The sequence below is a fragment of the Numida meleagris genome, chromosome Z, assembly GCF_002078875.1.
Source record: "Numida meleagris isolate 19003 breed g44 Domestic line chromosome Z, NumMel1.0, whole genome shotgun sequence".
NCBI classification, from domain to species: Eukaryota; Metazoa; Chordata; class Aves; order Galliformes; family Numididae; genus Numida; species Numida meleagris.
In genome coordinates this window covers 18671359-18698450 of record NC_034438.1, presented here as the reverse complement: position 1 = coordinate 18698450, position 27092 = coordinate 18671359, and the positions used below count along the sequence as shown (strand labels likewise).

The 27092-nt window shown below is 36.8% G+C and overlaps 1 protein-coding gene across 4 annotated transcripts in view; it reads left to right on the top strand.

Moving 5' to 3' along the window:
* Positions 1-27092, top strand: part of PDE4D (phosphodiesterase 4D) — a 606949-nt gene that overhangs the window by 449636 nt on the left and 130221 nt on the right. Inside the window, exon 1 of one of the 4 annotated variants that reach the window (XM_021379889.1) lies at positions 13673-13982. The exons of the other annotated variants lie outside the window; for them this stretch is intronic. Within the exon in view, the coding sequence (XP_021235564.1) occupies positions 13918-13982 (65 nt within the window). The 5' untranslated portion in view covers positions 13673-13917. Of the gene's footprint in view, positions 1-13672; positions 13983-27092 lie in introns of those variants that run through there. 4 annotated transcript variants of the gene reach the window in all.

Here is a 27092-nt window from a genome sequence, read left to right as displayed (position 1 = left end):
CTCGTTATCTCCCACAGGCATTTTAATTGCAGAAGAATTTATTTTATTTCTTTTTCTAAACAACACTTACATGGTGACTTTCATATCAAGATGTAAGATTTTGTTCAGAGCTTTTGTTGACATGTAACTGTAAAAAATATGTGCTAGTAACTTTTAACCAAAAGTACAGAAAAAAAAATCTAAAGATGTTATAAAAAAGATATTTTTAAATGAAAGAAATACCATTTCAGTAATGTTGCTGGGAACTTAGTTTACATACTTAAACGTTTTATTGTCCAGGTCACCAAAATGACCTGCCAGTATCGACACTCTCTGGAATATTGACTCATATGATGAAAACAGCAGTCATTCTCTCCACATGTCCCTTGGGTCTGTACATTTAAAGCAGTAGGTGCTTAAAAGCAGTACTGTTTGAGCTCCTTTCCTCTTTGAACCAGTGCAAAGTGATCTAATCGATGTTGTAAAAATTCAGGTCATGCAAACATATTACCGTCAAACCCTGCATTTAATCTTCAATCCTTCTGAGGTGGTATGGAGAGTCAAGTTTCATTTTTGCTGTTTTCCATCTTTATTTCAAATACCAAACTTCTACCTAATTTTTCCTCTCCAAAAAGAAAAATTCTCAAGGACAAGTTAAGTAGAGGATGCAGTGTAACTGTAGGACACTGTTCAATGTTGAATATTTCTAACCCTACTATACAGAAGCCAAATGTGCTATAAATACAAATGTACATTATGCTCATCATTTGGTATGCTCTCAAGCTCATGAACAGTCTTGTGTAGCACACTGCTGTTACTGTAGTGTATTAGCCTGAAGTGTAGAGAGAAATTTTCAGAAATTGGCTCTTTGACTTCTATTTGGTTTGGCTCATCTTTGCATGTTTAGTTAGATCTTCAGTATACAAAGTAGTAAAATGTTGTAACAGAGTGATTTTAAAAAATAGAGAGAGTTCAGCTTCCTACTAACTCTACTGGCAAATTTAGAGAGAAAAATGTTTTCCAGGGTATTTGTGAAATCATATTGACTGAACTCAATACGAAGATGAATGGCAGAACATGGCAGGCCATATTTATTAAGCGAGGGTTCTTTCTTACTTGTACAGCAAATTCACTTTTTGAAAAACTTGATAATATACACTGATGAAAATAAACTCTTCTTCTTCTTCTTCTTCTTCTTTTTTTCTGTGTTTTAGTTTTTCTTACAGGTGCTTAAAGCAAAAAGGTGTTTGTTTATGTTAAAAAAGCCCAAGAAGGATAACTTTGAATGTGGTGTTCTCATGCATGTGCATACTTATGTTTACAGAATATTAGAACAGAAGATTAGAATTACTAAAGCTCTACCAGTTTAGTGTATCTGTGGACAAACACCTGGAGGAGACAGGATAAAAGCTATTATGTTTAAAATACACATATTGCAATTAATAAATAAGTTTCATATTCAAACTGAAACTAAAATAAAACTAGGATACGTAAAAGATCAGTGAACTGTAGGAAAGGTTAGGACTGTTTAGAAAAGCAGTTGTATTTAAACTGCTCGTTTTCAACGGCTTCTTTTTTGTTAACGTTTTAGTTGCTGATATGTGTTTATGATAACTTTGTACTGGACATACAACACAAGCTTTTCTAAAGCACCACTGCATTTTTTCTCACTCTTTTTTTTTAATGATCCTTTAACCTTTTCAGTATGCTAGTATACAGAGCTGAAGGAGGCCTATTTTAAAAAGAAATACTTCCATCATTATCAGAAAATGCTGCAAAACAAAATATTTAACTGAGCTATGAAGGCAAAATTTTTAGATTCTCAAGCAATTATTATTATATTTTCTTATTATACTTTCATATAATAGAAGGCCAATACATCTCCAAAACTATCACAATCAATGTTTCTCACAACAGAAATATCCAAATACATAGATCCTATGTTTGCTTACCACCAGGGTAATACACTTCTCTTTTTTCTGTATGGACCAATTTTTCTCTTTAACCCTTCTTTGCAGGTAATGCTTTTTTTTTTTTTTTAGCTGGATTTTCTTTTTTTTTTGTTTGCTTGTTTAGTTTTGTTTTCCTTTTTTCCTACAAATGTAATCAATGAACAGAATTAGATAAAACTAAGAATATCTGGTTTATTATTTAATTATTTAATTATTATTAAATTAAATTATTTAATTTATAAGAATTCCTTTGTTTGCCACTTCTTAAATCCAGATTAAAGGATTTAATACCCAAACTTTGCCCCCTTTCTCTCATACTGCCAACTTACCTACTGAGAGGTATTATTTTCTCCTGAAAACTTGGCTCCTCTGGAAATACCTTGCATTAATTCTAGACTTTCAAAATTGCCATACTTAAATTCTGTGTTTTTTTTATGCTACAGTTTTCATGTTCAATATCTAAATTTTTGTAAACATGGAATCAGATCCTAGAAAAGCAGTCTCAGACACTGCTCTTTAATAATTAAGTTTACAGGAGAGAAAAATCTTTAGAATTTAAATTATTCTAAAATTAAAGAAATAACATATTGATTGCTCAGGTAGCCTGTCTCTAAAATGCTTTACTCTCTTTAAAGTCAGAGAGAATTCACATGAAAGCCCACCGTATTTTGCTGTTGTTAGATCAAGTGAATTAGAGTGTCCTGAATGAGATAAAGTCTTTGATCTCCTGTAATTTTAAACCAACAGGATCTAAACTGCCTTCAAAGACACTGTGAAGTTTCATCTCTTTACAGAGGTAGTCTTGGAGGACTGATTCCAAGAGTGGGATCCAAACTGACAATAGAATCGTAACATATATAGAGCAAAAAGACTTCCCAGTTTACCCCAATACCCAGAAACCACCCAGTTTCCAGGATTAAATTCCTTCAGGATAACTGTAGTAAGAAACACAAATATTTGTGGAAAAAAAAAAAAAAACTAGTAAAGTCCATATATTCTTTTTATAGTCAAAAAAAAAAAAAAAGAGAGATACAATATTGATAAACAGTAAAAACTTGCATAAAGGATTTTCTGTCACTCATTTTTCTCTCTTCTGGCCTATGTATCATTTGGAGCATCCAAGAATGTTATGAATTTGTTTCAGAAAGACCTTTTTGTCTAATTCAATTTTTTGTCAATTCAAATTTTTGTCTGTTAGAGAAAGTGTTCTTTTGAGAACTACTTCTGGCACACTGGTTTATTTTGTACGTATCATGGGGATTTTCTGTTTTTATTTCTCAAAAGGGTATAATCTATTTTTTTAGCAGATAAATTGTTAGCAGTTGTTTCTCTATATGATCTTCACAGATTGCTATACTAATTTATTGTGTATTCTTTAACTACAGTGTAAAATACCATATTTAATGAATGTTCCTAGAAAATTTATGTACTATAATCACATAAAACTCTCCTGGCAGAATTAGTGGTTCTAATAATCTCCTTCTGTACAAGTTCCTTTAGAAAAAATATTTCTGCCCAAAGTTTTCATGTTCACTTTTTGAGAGTTTAAGTTTGACAAATCTGGGAAGACTGATTCTTAGAAATACTATCCAGATGGAAGTGAGGATGTTTGGATATATCATGGCTAGGCCAAAACAAAGGATCAAGGCTGAAATTATTTTAGGATGTCATAAAAAATGAAAGTGGTATCCATATGACAGAAAAAAAATGAATGAAGTAATGCTCACTTAAATCTCTTCTGTGTATAAGGAGATATCAAAAAATGGCAGAGGCATAGCTGCTAAAGTGAGATAAGAATGCTATTTAATTACTCCTTCAATATAAGCTTGCTGCTTAAAACCATTTAAGAATAGTTTTAAAATAATGGATAAGAAAGAACATGGCTAAGGAATTATCTTTGAAGGAGATGTAGGGAAGAACTGAGAGAAGAAAGCAAGATTTCAGTAAGACAGCAAGTTGAAATACGAGAGGAGAGGATGCTGAGTATGAAAGAATTTTTAGAATCAGGTATTAGTTTCTGGCTTCAAAATATGTCAGAGCTCAAGGAGAATGAAAATAAGATTTGGCCAGGAGGAGGTCATTTGAAGCGCTGCTTGATGTAAGAACAAGTTAAAAAGTACTGAAAATCTTTGAAGTTTAGTACAAGCAAATTGTAACAATTTTAAGGACAAAACAATATTTTAAATGGTTGTAGTTTCCAATTGTGACAGAATTGATTTTATAGTGAGTAACAATTGTGATCATGTAACTGGTCTTTAGTAGAATCTGTAAAGATAAGCTTTCCAAAAAAATCTAAGATGACAGAAATGATTTTATTGAAAAGAGCTCAAGGAACATTCAATGAGTTTTTTAATTCATAAGAGAGTAGAGGGAAAAGTGTCATGAATCTTCAAAGAAATGATAATGTAATGTTTAGGTTTTTGTTTGTTTTTGAGAAAGTACAAATTAAAAAAGAAACGAGCTATTCAGCTAACGATATTCTTTTAGAGGGACACTTTTTGCAAGAAAAGAAGTCCAGGCCCCTTAATTGGTTTGAACTGCTACTGGTTGTAATTTAACATTATCTTTAGTAGAATAATGGTCTTTCAGACATATTAATCGCAAAAGGGAAATGACCAGGTAAGACTTCCCTTTGCAACTGTAAATTATGACTTTTTTTAGGAAATGTGTTTTAAGGCTGATGAGTTGCAAGCCTTATGTAAAAAAATATTAAATCAAGAAGAAATTCTTGGTGCTTCTCCTCTTGATAAAATAGTGATTGTTTCTTCTGCATTTAACACAGTGGCAAATGATTAGAAGGAAGTCAGCTGGATCAGATTCAGTGGTTAAAAATAGAGATACTTCTGCTAAAGGAGTGCTTTGAGAAAAGGGAGAAGATTCATCTGCTGTAGTAGAGGGTTATTATTAAAATATATGAAAGGAAAACTCTAGCTAAGTATCAGGTAAAAGCTTGCTGGTTTCAGAGTTGCTGTCCTACATATAAATATGCTTGTAGGAAAAAAAAACTATTTAACATACTGAGCTATGACCTATTTTCAAGAATTTGATGATACGTAAGGCATCTGTTTTATTCTGTTTTATTTGCCCTTCTAGACAAAGAGGAAAGGTACACATTGTTAGACATGTCCAGTGAGGCAATGCTGAAATACTTGTACCCAATTTGTGCAATGTATATATGCACAACATAAAGTTTTTGGCTACAAGCATCTCTGCCAGTGCCGCTGTTTTTGATATTTATTTTCCAGTGTGCTCTTCTTATGCTTGATAAGTTGTCCAAGTGGGGGAAAAATAACATAGAAAAGTGAAACAGAGTTCAGACAAGATTTATATCCTGTCATAGTATCTTACAGGTTTTAAGGATTTTATCAAGCACATTCCAAATCACCCATAATCGAGGTTTCTGGTGGAATAGGCAGATATCCCCTGTAGACCTCAGACAGAGAGCTGCAAGGAGCAGTTCACTATGTCTTAAAAAAGATCTCTAAATCATGGAAATAGCCTGCCCCTGAAAGTACCTATCAGAGCTGTGTATAAACAGAGCCTAACTGACCAGCAGAAACCATGAACCAAACCTTATGACAACTCAAGGCTAGTGAGAAAATTCTTTTCTTGGTGCTCCTCATTCAGTGATCTCAGTGAATAATTCATGGCAAGAAACATACTCTGAATTTGTGCTCATAGAACGTTGTCCTACAAGTTGCCACATTTTTAAAACACATTACTGTTTTAATCGCAATTTTGAGTTTAAGAATTTTTTGTTAAAAATGAAGCAAATATCTATGTTATGAGTGTTTATATAAAATGCATGAAGTTAATCTTTTTGTTGTTGTTGTTCGTTATAGCAGCTAGATTAAGTCCTTGGAGCTTCCCATACCTGTAAAACAAATAGAAGATAAACATGATTAGAGAATTTTATAAAGATTTCAGTGGATGTTTTGGATTAGTGTTTCAGTGGAAACAAAAATGACCAGACACCAGGAGGTGTAGTTCCTCTTCAAGAAAATTTTAATGGCATGGTGAATTATTTAATTTAACTTCCTCACATTTTTCTGAAAGATGTATAATTGTGTATGATATTGTCCCTGGCAGTGTTTAAAGAAAGGGTAGGTGTAGTACTTTGGGACATAGTTTAGTGGTCAATATTGGTGGCTAGTGAATGGCTGGAATAGATGATATTAGAGGTCTTTTCTAACTTAATCATTCTATGACTTTATGTTATTCAACCAAACAAGAATCTTATCCATGGCTGACTCATTAAGGTCATTGTACAGTACCTGTGGATGCCAAGGTTATAGTGAAGAGCTTGGGAAAACCACTCTCCTCTCTTTTAGAAAACTGTGCAGATGTAAATAACACAGCTTAAATTTGCTTTCAGGAAGACTTTTTGATCATATAAATTGATTTCCTCACAGCTTGCAGTAAGACAAAAGGTTTACTAGGACACATTTATTTAAAATATGTGTGGTTGAAGAATACAGTTTTGCTGTTAGTGGTAGATTTTTGTTCTGCATAAGATAAATTATCTTTAGAAGTGCTTTAATATAAAAGATTTGCTACCATATTTAAATGCAGCTGTAAATTTTCAAGTTGTATATACAAGTTTTATCTTCTTGAAACCATGGTATATTTTGTATTCTTGAAATATAAGTATAATGTCTTCTTAAATGGTGGTATCCCTAACTGCCTCCCAGATGTATCTCCATAAGTGTTTGAGTGATAGTAGTAAAACTGCCCCATTCTTCTGAACAAGAATGAAGTTCATCCTACAAAATATTATTTGATTATTATTCTCAATTAGCAGTAACTTTGTCCAAGATCAGCACAAATTGTGAAAATTTTGTAGAGGGAATACAGTTCTTACTATAGTCTCTGACCATGACAAGCAGTCACTGCCTGATTTACAAAAAAAAAGAAAAAAATGTTAGTCTTTACCTTTTCTTTTTATCCAAAAAGATTGATGTATTCCACTAGGAAAGCATAGCTACTGGTTAACTCTGCACTGACTTAAGTTTAAGCAACCTATGTTTATTTTTTAAGCAACTGTTTGGCTAAGACATTGTAATCCAAGTTTGTGTCTAGCAAATAGTTGCTAATGAGCTACGAACCCTTGAAAAACAGAAGGTATGATGGAAACATCAATAGATTTTCCCTCTAAAAGCATAATTACCTCTGTAATTATTGCAGTATGTCCATTTAAAGCTGACATGACTGTATTTTTATAATGCAAACTACATTTTTATAGTTATATAGAGTTTGAATATCTGTTCATGTGTGTATGTCTTATTTAAATAGAAGGGGGAAAAAAGGGGCTAATACGTTAGGGAGCCTTAGTTCAGCTCAAGTCCAAAGTCTTCCTGTGGTTCAGTATTTAATTTTAGTCTACTCACTGTTTTCCAGTATTAGTCCAATGTTTGTAGTTAGCTTTTATTCCAGCCTTAAAATTTGACCTAACCATAGCCCACAGCCGTAGCTGATAGCATTGGTTCATGAACTCACAATATTTTCCTAGAAAGCAAAGTCAGAAAAAAAAATTTTCTATTCCTAACAATGATACCAATTTTTTTTTTTTTTTGAATCTCTAGTGAATGAAGCTTTACACAGGTATTTAGATTAACAGTGTTAAGATTCTTTTTTCTGCAACTGAACCTAACCGATCCATTACGATCAGTTAGTAATGAATTTATTAATCTCCAAATCCATCACCGAATGAATTAAATGAGAATTTAGCTAAAATAAAGGCAGAAAGGGGGAGGGATGCATTTTCACCCCAGCTGATATCAGGAACCTGCCTTCTGCTGTGTTGGGCAGTGAGGGACTATAAGCCCCCTCCACAGTGCGTGCCTCAACTGCGGCACATGACACAGCATGGGCAGCAACACCACACAGTTTCTGGTGGGTACTGCATCTGAGTATCCTTAGAAAACCAAGTGTTGTTGAACCAAATCTTTGATTTAACAAGACCAAGTGCCAGGTACCAAGTGCTTGGGGCAAAGTGGCTGGTAAGCTTCCTGGAGGAAAAGGATCTGGGGGTGTTAGTCAATGCTTAGCTGAATATGAGCCAGCAGTGTGCCTAGGTGGCCAAGAAGGCCAATGGCGTCCTGGCTTGTATCAGAAATAGCGTAGTCAGCAGGACTGGGGCAGTGATCATCCCCCTGTACTCAGCTCTGGTGAGGCTGCACCTCGAGTACTGTGTTCAGTTTGGGGCTGTTCACTACAAGAAAAACATGGAGGCCCTGGAGCGTGTCCAGAGAAGGACAGCTAAACTGGGGAGTGGTCTGGAGCACAAGTCTTATGGGGAGTGGCTGAGAGAACTGAGATTGTTTAATCTATAGAAGAGAAGGCTCAGGGTAGATCTTATTGCTTTCTACGGCTAACTGAAAGGAGGTTGTGGTAAGGTGGAAGTCAGCCTCTTGTTTCATGTAACTCACAATAGGACTAGAGCGAATGGCCTCGAGTTGCACCAGGGGAGCTTCAGGTTGGATATTGGGAGAAACATCACTTCTCTGAAAGAGTGGCCAAGCATTGGAATAGGGTGCCCAGAGAAGTGGTGGAGACACTGTTCCTGCAGGTGTTTAAAAAACATATAGATGTGACGCTGAGGGACATGATTAGTGGGTATGGTGGTGATGGGTTGACAGTTGGGCTCGATGATCTTAGTGGCCTTTTCCAGCCTTAATGATTCTATGAGTCTATGAAAAGGTATCATGGCAGAGTGCCATGAGCCTCATATATGGTCGTCTTTGCAGTGTGTGGAGTTTTAACTGCTTGAGTCTGGGTAAAGCCCTGTTAGAACATGTAGTATTTACTCTGTAATCACTGAGCAAATAAGCTGTATTTATTCATAAATCAGGTAGTTTGATCTAGGCAGCTAAGTGTAAGAGAATATAGGAGGGAAATGTTACTGACTCGGTATTTTTTTGGTGCCCTTGGGTTTGTCACAGAATGGTTAAGATTGGAAGTCATCTGGTCCAACCCCCTGCTCAAGCAGGGACACCAAGAGCAGGGACACCTAGAGTACATCCAGATGTTTTTTTTGTTTTTTTTTTTCATTCTTAAGGGTACCAAGTTGTAAATATTATCATATTTCAGTTATTTTACTTAGACAGTGATATATAGCTCTTTCCTCTTCGATGTATTAGCTCCAGTCTGGAAGGAATATACTGTTCCCTAGAAATGAACAGCAGAGTTTAATTTTCTGGCATTCTGTCAACATCCTACAAAAGAGGGTTCAACAAAATCATTTGTTACATTGAGCAGTAACACTTCTGAAGTGTCAAAAGTTTCCTTTTCTAATTCTCTGGCTAATTGTTATAAATGAAAGATGTCTCTTCTGAACCAACACTTGCATTACTCATTCTCAAGCCCACCCATGCGCAGGTAATATAAGAACATCTTGCTCATCTTTTCTGTCCTTCAATCTTGTACTGCCATTTAGAATTTAAAAGGATAAACTAGTGCTGTTGAATGAACCAGGATGAACTGCAGAACTCATAGTTTAGCAAAACTAACTGCTATGGTCTTACCTTGTGAAGAATTGTTTTGCTGTTGTAAACTAAGTGCTCTTAGAAACTAGAAAGGTTACTTTCAGGTGTCAATGCCTCTTTGCATATTGAAAGCTATTTCCTGTAGATAGGAGGAAAAGAAAGGAAGGATAGAAGGTATCCCCAAGACTAGCTGCAAGAGCAGCTAAACAAAACTCAGTACGGTACTGAGTGAAAGAGCTCAGTTTCAGGTTTTAGAGGTACAAGAATCCTATCTGAAGTAGTATTGTGAGGAAATCAAGGCTGCACATCAAGAAGCAAAAGTGTGTCATTAGCCACCTTTAATTGGCTGATGTGCATTCCAAACAACATATTTACAAGCCCAGTCATTGTTTACATGTTAAGACTTGATTTTAGTCTTCCAGGATTCTGTTTTTCCCCATACATTGACAGTATCCCTAGGTCTCCTAAAGCAATGCATATATATTAGATAAGCTGGAATTTTTCACAAAGAAAATGTTACCAGTTGTTGCAAGTTTAACTTACAGTGCTAAACTCAAGTCTTACCAAACTACAGGGGGTATTCACTTTGTCTTCATATGAAGAACTGTGAATCTGTTTCTTCAAGTTGTATACAAAAATGACAATAATAATAACCTGGCACCTGTAGAATTCTTTCAGTTGTTTAATGTCCGAATGCTTTTTAAGCAGCTTGATACTAATTTGCAAAGAAGGAAGCCTAAACTGAGAGTGGTTAAGAAAATTTTCAAGATTCTGAAGACAAAAATGTTCCCAAACACAGAACAAAACAATTCAGCCTGTGCCTCCTTCCCTAAGCCATGTTTTTTCCAACTGATGTTAATTTTCAGTTTTGTGTAATTTAACACTGGTTTTCAATTACTAATTTCAATATGAGAACTAAGAAGCAAGGATTCTCAAAGTGAGTTGAAACCTGCACACATTATATTACTGATGTCTTAATTATTTCTCTATCTTTTCTTCCTTAGAGAGCCTGAATATACAGTCAAAATATCAGTCAACTGATAAACACAGATAATAAAGACTGTTGTTTTTACTGTTCATGTATGTAGCAGGAATGAATGGCTCCAACTTTTGGTATTCTCTTTATCTGACAATACTTAATCCTTGTTTTCATTAGGCAGTGAACACTTGCATTAATTGTGATGGCATACTAACAAGAGCTCAGTTCAAAAGCAGGTTTTTTTTTTCTTTTTTTTATCTCTGCCTCCCTAAAAGAGGATTCCAAATGGGAAAACAAATACAATTTTTTTTTTATGTTACAGAATTTTATGTGCAAATCTGATGGTACAAATGGCTATTTGCCTTAAGTATATGCTTGTGTAGCATACAATATATATACTATATGTACATCTCTAAAACTGTGCACACCTGCTAATAAATAAGCAGTGTACAATAGTGAATACACTTGCATTTCTCTTCTTTAAAACAGTTTTCATCTTGGCTTTTTGGATTTAATATCATAAAATGCAGTAATTCTTACTTAAAAAATATTGTGTGGGGAAAAAAGAATGCCTGCAGTGAACACAGATTTTCCATCTGCTGACAAGTAGCACAGCCTTTACAATGAGGTGGATCTGACACTGTGATTTCTTGTGTCTCTGAGAAGTTTCATTTAATTCTTCTGCTGATATCTTCTTACTTGCTATTTTAACAAATTCATTATGCCATAATTCTCCATTGCTATCAGATTGGAATGCCTATATATCTCTTTACTATTTTTATTTCAATTTCTCACAATTTGAGAAATTATGTTATTTGACCCCATAGCAAGACCTTGGACCTAAAATAAATGATTCATTATCTTTCATGAGCACAGCAGACTGCTGTGCTCCTCTATTCAAATCATTTCTATAACCACCACTTATAGTAACACAGGCTTTTTATATGAATTATAAGCTTTTGCTATTATTTTGCTGAATCTGTTCTAAAAGTTGCCCTGGAAACCTCTCTAGAAAAATTTCTCTTTCTCACTCTATGAAATGTTGAGTTCCTTGCAAAAATCACAGACACTCAAGGACCATGGGTTCTCCCTTCTATCAGTGCTTTTTTGTTTTCAGGAAATCTGTGCTGAGAACAGGCTCTGATTTGACTGCTTGGAATACAGTTGCAGTATGGTAGTCTTCTTTTTAGTAAATACTTCCTAATGGCTTCTGGTCTGAAGTTGGCAAGCACTTGGAGGACTAAGGTTTATTTCTACAGAACTAATGATAGGGGCCAAAAAAGAAAGCATATTTATTGTTTGTGTTTTATCTCCACTGATGATCAAATATTTTTTGGAATCTGCATTGAAAAGCATGAGCTTAGATATACTTACATACAGCTACAGTTAGTTTCTACTGTATAGTAATAATTAGTATATAAATATGCTGCAGTATATTAGTGGTTATATTTGTATTAATTGTAAGTAGGAGGCAGCAGTGAGATGCTTCTGACAGAAGAAAAGATCCTGTGATACCTGTTGCATGGTGCAGCAGAACTTATCCATGAATATTCCATTCCTCTATAGTACTGTGAAACCATTTAGTCCACAGATCTATTTATTTTGTGTTCTTTTGTGGATATGGGAATCATGTTATTATTTTTCAACAATAAATAATCTGGCAAACTTTAAAAAAAAAAAAAAAGCTCTAAAATGACATCTATTCTGTAATAGCCTGACACCTCAATTTCATACCAGTTTTGTTTTTCTTTGTGACCTATTCCATCTGTCTAAAGAATAAAAAAGTTTCACAACACAGTGCCAGATTTGAGTCCACTACCACAGACGTGTGACTTGCACGCAGTGACAGACCCAACTGTTATTAAAGGTCCCGTGACTGTATGACCCTTTGAGCTAAATTTATCACAGATACTTTTTCCACTCTTTGAGGTTAACTTTTATGATTCTGCTGAACTCTCACAAAAGCTCCTGTGTTAACCAGTAGATGATATTTGAAAGATGGATGCCAAAAAAACATGAAGAACAGAGCACTTAGCATGAAACCTTATTAACATTCCTTCTGCTGCTATGGAGCACTTTATGTGCAGATGACTAGCACAAGCCTCCAGGGCAGTTAGGATCTTTCTTGTTGATATACAGTGTAGTTTGTAAATGCGTTTTATTGTACTGCTAGAAAGTGCAAAGGTTCCGTAGAGCCTTACACACTTTACCCACATTTTTGTTCGACAAATGGTTTGATATTTTAATGCAGGACCTGTTCGTCATGTTTTCCCTCTATTTGTCAAGTCTATGTGCAATTTAAGAATAAAATTTTTACTGCTTTCTTTCATTATTAATCAAGCTACACTACTGTAAAAAGTAATATGCTGCAGAACTTCTAAACACTTACAAAGAAATGGCTATTATGCATGTAACCACTTGTTGAGCAATAACTCCACTCTTTCAGTTTAAAATATATATATATAACATGGGATAAAGGAAATTCAAAATTTGTGATTTGTCTGCTCACTGCTCAGTTCTCTGCATTTTCATTTTTTCTCTTTTAAAACTGAAATTGTCAAATTACACTAATATTTCCTCAAAGGAAGTCACTCTCAAATCTCTTTGGTAAGTTTTTTGGCTAGATATTAAAAATGCAAGCTTAGCTGTTTGTAATGCATAACTATTAATGTACTCACTGTAACAGGAAAATATCTCTTTCTGCAGTACAGGAGAGAGTTCTTCAACCAGGCTATTTTGTCCTTCACCGGTTATTAACAGTAGCTGTCTGTACGTGTGTTTGACTTTAACAGTCAAGAAGGAATTTTATTTTTACTGAACTTTCCCACAGTGTTTTGAATTTCTTTCAGAGAGAGTATGCTCTTTGGTTTGTGAAGTTAAACAACAGTACTTACACACAGTATATAGTAGAGGCAAGGGTTAGGAGGAAAAGGAAGAATTACACTTTTAGGTTAGACTTTTAGTTAACTTGGAACGAAAGATCTTTGTTCCTTCTTTACTCCACAGAGATTAATTTATCTAGCAAGTCTCTAAATGGAAATTCCCTGCAAGCTCACATGCTCACAAGCATTACTGTACCTTACATTCATCTTTTCCTTTCGTTCTTTGTCCATCAGCATTGTTCTTTTTTTTTTTTTTTTTTTTTTAAATGTGATTGACCTTTAAACCTGTTGTTATCAGCCTGCAAGAAAGAGATAGAGACTCTTTTCAGCTGCCTTGTTTCCCATGTGACCTACAGGGAGAATAGATTCAAAATAGACTAGTTCCTCCCAGGGCAATACAAGGCAGAAGAGAAAAGCACTGTCATTTCCGAACAGCACAGTGCTAGAGTAAATTCAGTGTGAAAAAGGAAGGAGTTGCAGCATGTTAGAATTCTTCCTCTGGAGCCTGGATTATTACAGGAAAAGCATGTGAAGGATTTTTAAGGAGAGGATTTTAAAAAGCACTTTGAAATGGAGTACTTGGAGCTTTATAAGGACAACTGATGTTTGAATGCTAGAAAGACTGGAAGAATTTTTCCGAAATGAGCATTGTTATGAAGCCACGATCCCGGTCTACCAGCTCCTTAAGGACTGTCGAGGCAATGTGGTAATGTGTTTGGCTTTTTTTCTTTCAAGTTTCCTTTCCTAATATGGGGACACAGACTTATCCCAGGAAAGTCACAGGGTTTAATTTCGATCTGATAGATTTTGCATGTTATTACTGTGGTTACTGTGAAGTTGTTCAGCTATTTCACAGTTAATAGTAAGAACAAAAATATGTAGTTTCTTTGTACAATACTGCGTGTGTAGTACTTTTAATGAGAGGCGTAACCTGGGTTTTTCCCATTTAGTAACCAGGTTCAGACCTTGCACTTACAGATACTTTCTAAAAATCTTCAGCAATGTTCAGCAACAAAGTTATTACAGTCAGATTGCAGTTCTGGAGGCTGGAAAGCAGAACCAAGCTATAGTTTGTTTGAGCTATTTTGAGAACCTTACATGTCATTTTGCTGCATAAATAGACCGACTGGTAGAGAGATAAGTGTCCTGGGAGGAGACAGTGGCATGAGTGAGAGACTGTGCTGTGTTATGGCTCACGCATTTCCCTGCACTCAGAGGCTTGGAGGAGTAGAAGCAGATTGTAATAGTGATCTGTGTGTATGATTTTCTTGCTATTTGTTTCAGTTAGCAATTGTCTTTAATTAGATTTTCATGGGGAACTTTATGCTTTGTATAACTTAATAAGGGCAGACAGGACAATTTTCTATGAGGTATATAAAATAAATTCAATCTTCTCTTTCAGTATCTACCACATTTTTTTTTCTTGATGTTTTTTAATAAAATTTTTGTAAACAAATAACATTAATTGTTCATTACTTCATAACTGCTACAAAGCCATGTATTTTAAAATACAGCCTTTGTTTAGAAATGTCTCATGTGTTACTGTGGGATAGAATAGTAACTACATTCCTTTCTGAGCATATATATTAAGTTAACATATTTTAAAATTAGCTCTTAAAGCATTATGTTTCAAACAGTCCTGGAATTAAATCATTCCAAGTCATGTCAGTATTGTCGTTAAAGCTGGTAATTTTTTCCAAGTTGTTATTTAACTGAGAACACCTTTCAGCAAAACAAAATGAAATAACTGCAGTACTCCAACTAAAAAGTGCTCCTAGTTGTTCTCAGAAGCTGCTAAGGAAGAGTTTTGCTAAAGCAACTGCAATAAAAAGTATCTCCTTATCTTTATTAAAATGTAGTAAAGTAATAATAAAATGTCAGTGAACTGGATATGGCTAAAGTGTTATACTGTGCCACCATATAAAACAATAATGTCTGGAAGTGTCGCAATAAACTGTGTGTATCCAAGGTAGTAAGCTAAAATGTACGTACCATAATTATTACGTAAAGATAATGCAATCATTATCTTCCTGATTAATTTATCTTCCTTTCAATTATATCTTCTTTGACTGCTGACTGCTTCTACTGAGTTATGCAGGGAATGAAAAAAAAATCAAAAGGAAAAGTCACTTGTGCTGTATGTGCAGGCTGGTATAACCACCAGGTACTGTCTAAAATAGCTGCCCATGCCCTTTTTGCCGACGTCTTTAGCTAGCGCATTGATCTGGTGGGTGAGAATCCATTTTCTACTAACTGTGAATTGAGTGTCATTTCCTACCCTGCCATTTGGAAACATTACCTGAGGTCAGGACGTGTCTGACAGGGAGATCCTTGAATCTGTCTGGATGAGGTACACATTGTTCTCTGCGGCCTGCAGCTGAGCCAGGCAGGCCCTGCCAGAGTGGAGGACTGGAGGAGGAGCAGGCGGGGAGGGAGGGAGGGAGGGAGTGAGCCCACAGCCCCTCCAGGGCTTCCTCATGAGGAACTGGCTGGTGGGCTGAGCAGGACCGGTCTCCAGCCACCTGCTGGAGTCAGCCTGGGGTTTCTGATCACCAGACCGGAGAGTCTGTGGGTTTGGTTCCATGGCGCCATTCCCAGTGTGTGATGGGGCAGAATACCAATGCAACAGTCTCGCCATAATATTAAAACAAAATGCTTAGGTGCAGATAATGCGATAAAGGCAGCAGCACTGGTGGATATTCAGGCTGGGAGGCAGGGAGGGCTGCAGCACATAATTCTCCTTATCTATTAACACAGCAGGAGGAGCTGGGATAAGGAGAAATGGGAGACCGCAAAAAGGAATAAAAATCACAGTGGTTTTTTTGGTTCCCAGGAGCACAGGAATGAGTCGCAGTGTTGTACTATGAATATCTGTCTTGGAATGGTTTGAGAGAAATGATCCTGGGATATTTGTACGTGGCAGTTTCCCATTTGAATAATGTTCCCCTGAAGAACAGAATCCAGGCTCCCAACATTCCTGTGGACTGGGGAGAGGATGGATGAAAGAGGCTTAGAGAGACCAAGCAGAGAATTCTCTGTCCTCAATTCCCTGAAATCATACTGACCCTCCATCCAGAACAAGAGAAGATCATTACCTTAGATGGTAAAAACATATACTTTTCAGTATCAATATTAAAAGGCATCCAAAGGGTTTTACCCGCTGTTGGTGGGTGCACCAGCCCGCTCCAAGGAGGCTGTGCTGATGTTCCACTGCAGGGTCTGCAGGCAAACCTGCTTCTGAGACACCTGGGGAAACCTCACCTAACATTGTAACGACAGAATAAGTGTAGATGGTTGCTTTTATGCAAAATAATGATGGAAGCGATTTATTTAAGAATGATTATTTGATAATTTAATACTGCTTTAATACCACTCATTCCTGACTTCAAGATGCAATTGTGAAGTGTGGTTGTGAATCAGAACATTTCTGAGTAACAATCTAGAATCAGTAAATAGTGGTACAGACTTCTCAGTGGCAGAAGGTTGATTTGTCTTGCTGATCCTGAGAAGAAATAGCAACGTAGTATGGAAATCCATTTTAACATAAAACTTTAGGAGAGAGTATTTAAATAAGAATTTAACTGTGTTTTCTTGAGTATTTAACACTGCAGAGCATAGGAGCAGTGGAATGAGCATGTGTTCCACCAAAACACATATTTCTAAGCTTTGGGTTTTTTTATTTTTTGTTTGTGAGACTTCTTTGGAGTTATTTTGTTTTTTAATGCGTAAATATTCTTTTGGAGGAACTGAAATACGATTTTTAAAACCTAAGAAAATCAAGCAAGTCAAACAAGTAGCCAGGGGACCTGGGCAACAGGTTGACCAGATATTAGAACTTCTCTACTTTTTCATTATGTAGATAATTAGTCACAAGATCTAATAAGTCACAGTAATATTGTCAGCTTTTACCACAGTTCTTTCTGCAACATACCTGTTGCTTCTGGATTGGTAGTTATCTGTTTACTTTCTGGGCTGGCCTTTCTCTGTCCTTATTTTTTATAACATATGCCAATTCACACTTTCCTGGTTTTCGGGTCTTACGGTTGGCTGATCTGCAAAGGGCACATACCAACCTCCCTGCTGCCCTCAGAGCAGAGGCCTGTGGTGATTCAGTTTATGGTAATCTACAGAACATTTTATCTGTTCTTATTTAACCCCTTAGGTGGGTAGTACTGTTTGTCTGTGATATCAGGAAGTTTGGAAGACTGGGAATTGCTGAAGGTTGTTGGAGGAAGCTGAGGGAAGTTTCTCAGGCTATAACGTGTTTATAGATAAGTGGAATAAAACATTTTGAATGAACTTTTCCTGCTTGTACCTTTAATGTGTAGATCACATTGGAGATTCCAATAAAGGTTCTATCAAATTGAGACAAGAAAATAGTTGTTTCTGGCATCAGTGGACAGTGTTGTTTCTGGGGCGGAGGAACTAACACAGAAGGATGGGATGAGATCCAGCAGTGCTGACCTGAGGTAGCCACAGTGGCTTCCCAGCCTAAACATAGCACAAAATCAGACCTTTCCATGGGCATATCCCTGTCTTTTGATATCCAAGCCTTGACATGAGGAAGGGGTGGTTCTATCATGCTGTCAAATAGTACAAATCCATGGTCATTGCTTCGTGCTAGCTGGTTATTGCTAGTATACAGTTGATAAAGGTTTATAACTAATGATATTGAATGAATTGTTGGCATTGGGCTTCTGTGATTGCTGACTTTAAGACTGGCAATCCCAGTTTTGTGAATATCAACAGCAAAAGCAGGATATTCCTGAAGGACTATTTGTCTACAGGGCAGAGAACAGAACATAAATATAATAGTGAATTATATTAGCAGTATGTGCACCACTAGGATGTTGAAGAGATCAGGCTTTTGTATTCCTGCACCAGATTAATGTTTTTTTCCTCTCCAGTAATATGTTTGTTTGCAGGAGGTGAGTGTCTGTTGTAACTGGTGATATTGCCTGTTCCTTGTCGCCACAGCTTATGAAACCACTCTGGAAGAAAAGAGCATTGCGATCTTGCTTAATTTTCAATTACACTTTTAGTATCTAAGGAGGTTAAATATGGTCAATTTGGAAAGCTAAATGCAAGCCACTCATGGGGATGCTGTAGTATGTATGCGCAACTGGAGGATTGGTAAATGTGGAACAAAGCCTGTGAGCTAAAGGTGACCTTTCCTTCAAGAATTTTGACTTTGATGGAATTCATAGCTGACTTCATTTATTAAAATAGATCTTCATAAGCAGTATGGGCCCCAAATCATGAAGTCAGTAGTGGTGTACGTGCTTTTGTTTTATTTTGTTTTATTTTGTTTTATGTTGTTTTGTTTTATTTTGTTTTATTTTGTTTTATGTTGTTTTATTTTGTTTTATTTTATATGCTCCCATTGTCTGTCCTAATGAGGAAGCCTGACATAGTCAGGCTTCACACTGTTTGTCAGCATCACACTATTTTCTAGTTCGTGGTATGTTAAAATCAAATTTTTGTGAAATGAAATGGGAACTATTTTCTACGGTCAGTTGAGGATGATGTTCATGGTGATCAGGTGTCACTGGGACTGATCGGTGTTCTTTCTAGCCTAATATTCTGTCTTCATCAGTGTCAACAGAGGAACATGAAAGCCTGTTCAATTTCTGCTGTTGCATTAGGGGCATTATAGGGCTCATCCTTGGCTATTTCCATGGGAGCCCATCCACAGATCTGTTGCCCAAAGACTTGGCTAATCTCTTTTATGAGATTGCTAGTACATTTTTCCTCCACAGCCTTCTAACTACACTGCAAGCTGAGTAAGAAAGTGCTTTTTAATTGTGCTTCTAACTGGCATCCTATTTGTTTCAACAGGTGTCCCTTAGTTCTGTCATTATGGCATTTGGTGAAAGATACTGCATTCATTTTATACACCAACTTCATGATTTGTAAAGCCCAGTCATAATCTCCTCAGCATTTTCCTGTAAAAACTGAAGAGTTGTAGCTTTCTTAGAGTTTCCTAATAAGACTGCTGCTCAATCCAAGTCCAGTCTTTATATTTCTTCAAACACAACTATGTTCTTGAAATATGGAGACCAGACTGCACACATTACTCAAGGCTTGTGCACACCAAGGTTTTTATATAGTGACAAAATTAAGACTGCTTTTTTTTTGCCCTTGTTTGTGGTGTCCATTAAACTATTAGCCTTTGTGTCTGTCACTGCAAACTGAGTCAGTGATTTTAGAGAATTGTATCTATTTTTCTTTTCAAGACAATCTCTTGGCATGATCTCATCCCTGCATTTTTGTACAGCCGAAATATTAGCCTTGCCAACATGACATCAAATTACTTTAACATGAATGTAATAAGAACTGCTGTCTTGAAATAATAAATGCTTTTTAAACAAACAAAAGTATTGTAATCTATGCCAGACAGAACAAATGGCAGTTTGACTCCAGCAAAGAAAGGGCACATACTCACAGATGCACTATTTCAAGCTACATCAATCAATCCAGTAAAACATACATACTATTCTTTCCTTACTGCATGCAAGCACGTGATGCAGTTCCCTGCCATTCAGTTTAGTGTCCAACCATCCGTGCTCAGTTTTCCTGGAGAGATGATCCTGCCTTTACAGCATAGTTTGTCCTCACATCCTTCTGCACATCTGCAAATTATCAGGTCATGGACAAAGCTCCATTCAAATTTAGCCAGACCATGAGACCAGCAGGGATGAGGCACTTCATTTTCTATCTCTGGCATTACAAAAAGAAGGTTGCAAGCCTCATGGGTGGCTCACCCTGGATGACCAAGAGGTAGCCCAAGTGTTCAAATCTGGATCAGTATTGAGGTACTTCGACAGAAGTACTCTTCCATTTATTCCCTTTCATTACACCATGGCTGAACTTGTTGGCTGCAGCTTTTTCTAAGATGTGGGACACGTTTCTTCCAACACACTTTCATGAGAAGCACATTTTCAGTGTAAGACATAAACATATCAGATTCAGCACATCAAAAGGTAGATGGCTACTATGTTTACCATGACAGACATTAGTTTACCTGAAGTTGCAGCCTCACACACAGTGGACAGAAATACTTGCTCTCAGGGTATGGCTCATATAATCTATTTTAGACGTCCGTTTCAGAAGATGTGCTCTTGATGCCACAAATTTTGTCAATGAAAACTCCTCAGAATATAAATAATACATATATATGGAATCTAAATTATATATGGGCAATTTAATATAAAAAGTCAAAGTGTTATAAAGTCTGTACTGTGCATAGTGTGTATGACCAAATGAAGTACATCACACTTCCATAATTTATACCCTTTGTTTTCGTAGTTCATAATCTTATCACTATCATCTCAAATTATTTAAGTTGTACCTGAATTAAATTGCACGTGTAAATGCTATTTTCTTCTTCTCATCATAAATTTTGTGGGTTTTTTAAGGCTTTTTCATTCACAAAAATCTTTCTACTTCTATTCTGTACTACTTGGCATAGTTCCAGGCATTCTTGTACAAACTTGTCGTACAGTTATACAGTGACATTCTCAGACCTCTCATTTTAAAATGCAAGGTTCAATGATGATAAAAAATGTTGTAAATTTGAATCCAAAGGTTCAAAAATTAAAAGGTGAGGAAGAGATAGGTTATTTGTTTTTACAGTCTCACGATTTGAAAGACAATCCTGTCATTCTTGAATAGTTACTTTTTTGTTGAATACACAAAAGATAAGTAAAGAAACAATCATGTCTTCTTATATTCAGATACATAGGCTGCATACCAAAACCTCCCTGCAGGCAGGAACCATCTATAGCCCTGACCAAGCAAGGGATAATAACATCCTCCGGATGGACCATTCTGTTTAATCCCAGGCACCACTACCCCCAGCAGGTACAGAAGTCACGTTCCCATTGCCTGGCTGCAAACAATTCTCTGCCCATGGGCTTTGGACTGCCCTCCTGCTAGGTATAAATTATATCTGCAATGGGACAGATAAGCCACTGGTCAGAAACACAGATTTTCAATCATGCTTTAACAGCAAATATTCAAGAAATTCAAATGCAAGATCTTGCACCTGGGTCAAGGCAACCCCCATTACCAATACAACCTGGGGGATGAAAGGATTGAGTGCAGCCCTCCTGAAAAAGATGTGAGGGTACTGGTGGATGTACTTCCACCTACCTATGGGTACATCCACCAGTGAGGGTGGGTGTACCTGCGGGAAGTTCTTTACAGATAGTGAGGTGAGGTGCTGGAACAGGCTGCCCAGAGAGGTTATGGATGCTCTGTCCCTGGAGGTGTTCAAGATCAGGTTGGATGGGGCCCTGGGCAACCTGATCTAGTACCAGATATTGAGGTTGGTGGCCCTGCCTGTGGCAAGGGAGCTGGAACTTGATGATACTTTGGGTCCCTTCCAACCCAAGCCATTCTATGAAAGGCAATCATATCCTGGGCTGCATCAAAAGAAATGTGGCCAGCAGGTCAAGGGAGGTGATCCTGCCCCTCTACTCTGCACCAGTGGGGCCTCACCTGGAGTACTGCCTCCAGATGTAGAGTCCTCAGTACAGGAGAGACATAGACCTGTTGGAGTGCATCCAGAGGAGGGCCACAAAAATGATCCACAGAATGGAACACCTCTTCTATGAGGACAGGCTGAGAGAGCTGGGGCTGTTCAGCCTGGAGAAGAGAAGGCTGCGAGGTGACCTGATAGCAGCCTTTCAGTATCTAAAGGGGAGCTACAGGAAAGAAGGGGACAGACTCTTTAGCAGGGTTTGTGGTGATAGGACAAGGGAAAATGGTTTCAAGCTCAAATAGGGTAGATTTAGGTTAGATATAAGGAAAAAATTTTTTACAGTGAGGGGAGTGAGGCACTGGAACAGGTTGCCCAGTGATGTGGTTGATGCCCCATCCCTGGAGACTTTCAAGATGAGGCTGGATAAGGCCCTGGGCAACCTGATCTAGCTGTGGATGTGCCTGTTCTTTGCAGGGGAGTTGGACTAAATGGCCTTCAGAGGTCCCTTCCAACTTTAAGGATCCTATGATTGTATAAAAAAATGTGTATGTCTGGAGGACCAGTCAGAAAATCTGGAGTTCCATACCAACACAGGTAGGTCCTCTGTGCTGTCCAGAGGGTCATCTTCCCAGTGGCTTGCTAGGGAACTTCACTTCCACACTTGGATGTCTGTGAAAATCCATGCTGTAAATCTTCCTCATATAATTGCTTATATAATTGCAACAAAATACTTTTCAAGTTTCTCCAAGTTGCACTGGCAACTCTTTAGAGAACAAAAAACATTTTTTTGTTTTGTTTATTTCTTTTTATTCTTGATTCATGTGTGTATTTACTTCTCATGTTTTGTATAAAGATGTTGTGATAAGGCTTTTATTTGCTGAGGTTTCATGTAGATAGGAAAAAGGAAAAACAGAGGAAGGACCCCTGATAGTCTGAAATGCCATTTCCTATATACTAGATAGATCTCATCCAATTCATCATTCTGAGACTGTTATGTCCGAAATTGCATTAAAAAAAATAGTGGCAGGTGTAGCCCTGGCTCACAGAAAGAAATATGATGAATTAAATATGAGCATTTAAAAGTCAAAAGGCCTGCATTTGCTGTAAAAGTGTAAGACAACTATCTAAGCTACCTCTGACATATTCAGTAATGCTATGAAAATTTACAATGAATGAAAATTCCAAGAAGCAAAAGAACAGCAGTAATGTCAATATATCTGCTGGTGATATGGCAGCAGACATTTTTCAGTAGTACCAGCCCTGTAAGTCCCTTTTTGTTGCTGTTCTTATGTACATGTATGGATACCAAACAGAAACCTGCAAAGAATTACTCTAAGAAGGTCAGTAATGGTCAGAGTTAAAAAAAAAAAACACCATACATTCTTTCAGACTGGAAATGGAATTAAGTCCTGTAAAGGATCATTGCTTATGCTGGAGAACCAAGATGCATTTTCCACCTACTTCCAATGCAATACAAGGTTGCTTGTAAGCATGTCCAGTGATGCGAAAGCAATTAAAAATGTACAAAGGAGTCCTCCAGTTGAGCACGCTTTTGTAAAATGCAGCTTGAAAGCCGTTTGGAGCTAGGCAGCTAGTCTGAGAGGGGCATTTAGGCAGACGTTGCTAATGCTTCCAAATGAGTTTCAAATTTTCATCACGTCCTCTTCAGTTCTAAAGTGGTATGAGTTCTGAAATTGAAATATCCCACAATTACATAATAATTTAATTTCCTACTTTTCTTATTGTCTCTTAACCACCTGGATATCAAACTGTTCGTGCAATATACTCTGCTATCTCAAATAGACTCTACTTAGGCTATTCCTGCCTTCTTGTTTATTTGGGAACAAATCTTGGTTTAAATGGAAGAAACTCTATACTATACCTTCAGCTTATTTACAGCAGCAGACAATTGGGCTATTGGGTTTGGATTTCCTTTGGTTCCTGGCCTAAAGTCTGGCTCTTGCTCCTTTTTTCTTCTAAACTCCTTTGGATTTATTTACCATCTAATATCCACTGTTTCACAACTTGTTTTCTTAGAGATTCTGAAAAAGTCACACTAGAAGTAATAATGTTTTTCCTGCAAAATGTGGCTGAAAAGAGGAATTGTGTGTGTGTCAGGAAGTATTGTGATTTGATGCTTTTCAGTCTGGAAAACAGTGATGTTTCCCTGACTTCTTTTCTTTATTAATTCAGTAATAGAGACCTCTGTATGAATCAGATAATGAGATAGTAGAAATGTGCATCCTGTGTCACCAGGGAGAAAAGTTTATACGTAAGTCATTCAGGCTATTTTTTGGTCTGTAATTGGCATAGTGATCGTTTTGGCTGTTTTGTCCACTAATTACTCAGTATTGTAGATCTAATTTTCAATTCTGTCCTTGTAATTTAACAAAGTTATTTTTAATTTAAAATTTAGTATTTTTCTCTCAGCGTCACAAGATACAAGAAAACCTACAATGTTAAGTATACTGAGAACTAATGTTTTGGCATTATTTCTCATTGTATAGTGCCTATTTTGGCAGCTACTCCACTAGATCTGAGGGCAGGCAGTGTCCAAGGAGTTCACCATAGTTATAGAATCATAGAATCATAGGATTGCTCAGGTTGGAAAAGACCTTCAAGATCATCAAGTCCAACCGCAACCTAACCATACTACCCTATCTCTAACAACCCACCGCTAAATCATGTCCCTGAGCACTACATCCAAACAATTTTTAAACACATTCAATGGTGACTCAACCACCTCCTTGGGGAGCCTATTCCAGTGCTTAACAACCCTTTCTGTAAAGAAGGTTTTCCTGATATCCAACCTAAACCTCCCCTGGTGCAACTTGAGGCCATTTGCCCATGTCCTGTCACCAGTCTTCTCCCTTTCTTTATTGTGTGCATATCCTGATTTGATACTGTTGTCTGTCATAAGTTGCTAGAAGTTTAAAGGAGAGAGAGAATTCAGGGGTTTGGAACCTGAGGATGATGAGGCTGTTTACCAGGCTGTTACCACAGACTGTTAATAGGAAATCCATGTGATATTCATCTTTTGTTTGTACTCATATGAAGAAATATGAGAAGAATCAAGGAGAAATACACACAAACAACAACAAAAAAAATTAAGCATTCTAGTGGAAATGCGCACAGCATGAAGGATCCTTTAAAAATCAGAATATTTTTGGAAGACGTGATAAGAAAATATATGGATCAAAGCCAATGGGAATACTGTTTCAAAACTTGCCAATGATCAGTGGTAGGCACTACAATTAATTGCTTTTATAAAATTCAGTCTACACTGTGTTAGTTCTGAAGAAAACTATTCAGTTACCTTTCTTTCAGTGAGCCTGAAAAAGATGTGGCTGGATCAGCAGTATTGAACCTGTGCCCTTTCCAACCTAGTCTGGAGAAGTTTATTTTCTGATGTATCCTCTTGAAAATGCTGACAAAGCCAGGCTTTGGTTTAATGCTCTTCTTACTCATGAGTCACTTCAGTGCTGTCTGAATTCCCTACTATTACGGAAAGATCTGTGCTTACCTATGTTTCTGTTAGACTGAAATGACAGTTTGTGTTCGATGCCTTTTAGGTCTAGGACCTTTGAGAAGACGTAAAAATAAGTGACTCAGCTGATACTGGCACAAGAACTGTTCTATGCTCGGTAACTCTGTGATTCATGACTTAGTTACTGACATGTATTTTCCATTCTTTAAGGGCCAGAAATTTGAGCTGGAAAGATGTTAGGAAGTTCTTTTTGGACCTCTCACAGTAGAGGTGGTGGCAGCTTTCCTAAAATCTTAGTGAGTCTTGCTGACTCGAATGCCACAATCACCTGCTAAAATGATTTACCTCTTATTACGATATTTCTCTTGGTACCGACCTGTTTATAACTTACATGCTGGCTGTTACATACATGCGTATGAGGCTCTCCCAAATTCAACTGACTTTCAGCTCTAGAGGTCTAATTTTCCATTAAGTCCCTGCTTGTGCTTATCAGCTGTTCCATTGTTTGTCTTTGATTCATAGATAGTAATTACATTTGCATTTTTGGCAAGCAGAGAAATTGCAGCTGTGAAACAGTGTATTTTTCTTCTTGTGTTTTCCATTCTTGGAGAAAGCTGGAAATGTATAACTAAGAAAAGATGTTTTGTAAAGCCATCAAAACTTCTAATCTTGTCCAAGAAGCTTCTCCACCTCAGAAATGCATTCTCCTCTCTGTCAGCATGATGACCTTACGACATTGTTGCTGAGATTCTGCATTTGCAACTGTCACAATTACTTATTTCAACAGTAAAACATAACTTCTTACACATGCTATTGGTATCATTACAAGTTTCAGATGGGTGGGAAGCATGTGTTTTTACTTTCTAGATGACCCAAAATCAATTAATGTCTTAACCAGTCATTATTTTCTTCCTGGTTGCTGATACTAGAAATGAGAGGTCCAATATGATTCCTCTAACTGAAGGGAAAACAGTGTAACTCTTTTATCATTAAGACAGAACAGCTGCAGACCCCCTGTACATTTCAGATAACTGACCATGGTAATACTTGGGCATTTGCTTCAAAATTAGGAATTGTTGTAATTTAAATGTTCTATGGAATTTAGAAATACAGAATGACAAAATGGAGGAAAAGTTATTTTCCAGTTCAAAATTCCTTTGAAGAGTCTGCTGAAATGCAATAAGAAACAAGAAATGCAATTAAAAAAATTTTTTTTAAAGTTAATAAAAAGTGCAGTGCATTTATTCTAACTGGAGAAGAAAAACAAAGGGCTATCATTTCTTGGAATCTGCTTTTTGTCATGCATACATCCCTTTTCTTCATTCTTTTATGAAATGAATAATGACATCTACAAATGTCATTATTTGCAGACAGAATTTTGTTTGACAGAGATACAGAGAAGCCAGAAAAGATGAGTTTGCTGGATGTTAATCCTTTGTTGGATTTCATTTCCCTTCTCCACACACATGTCCAGGCCTTTCCACCTTTTCCTCCTGCTTCCTGTGTCTGTGAATATTCTGTATCACGCTATGTTTTATCATAATAATCTTGGTAAATAATGACTTTGAGAGCAGAATTCTTTGACATTGCTGTATTTTCTCTGTGCAGCCCAGGAGCAGTGTCTCATTTCACGTTAACTTCTAGTTTTCTTAATGTTAAATTAGCCTCAGATATAGTATTCACTGAAGCAAAAGAAGAGGCCCCATTTCCTGAAGTTTAGCTTTGCAGAGTCAGCTCTTGTGCAATATTCATTATTGCAGCTGCTTGGAAAATAAATTAAATCCAGCTTTGCATAAAGGATGGAATATAGAGACAATGGCAGACAATACTGGGTTATAAAATAG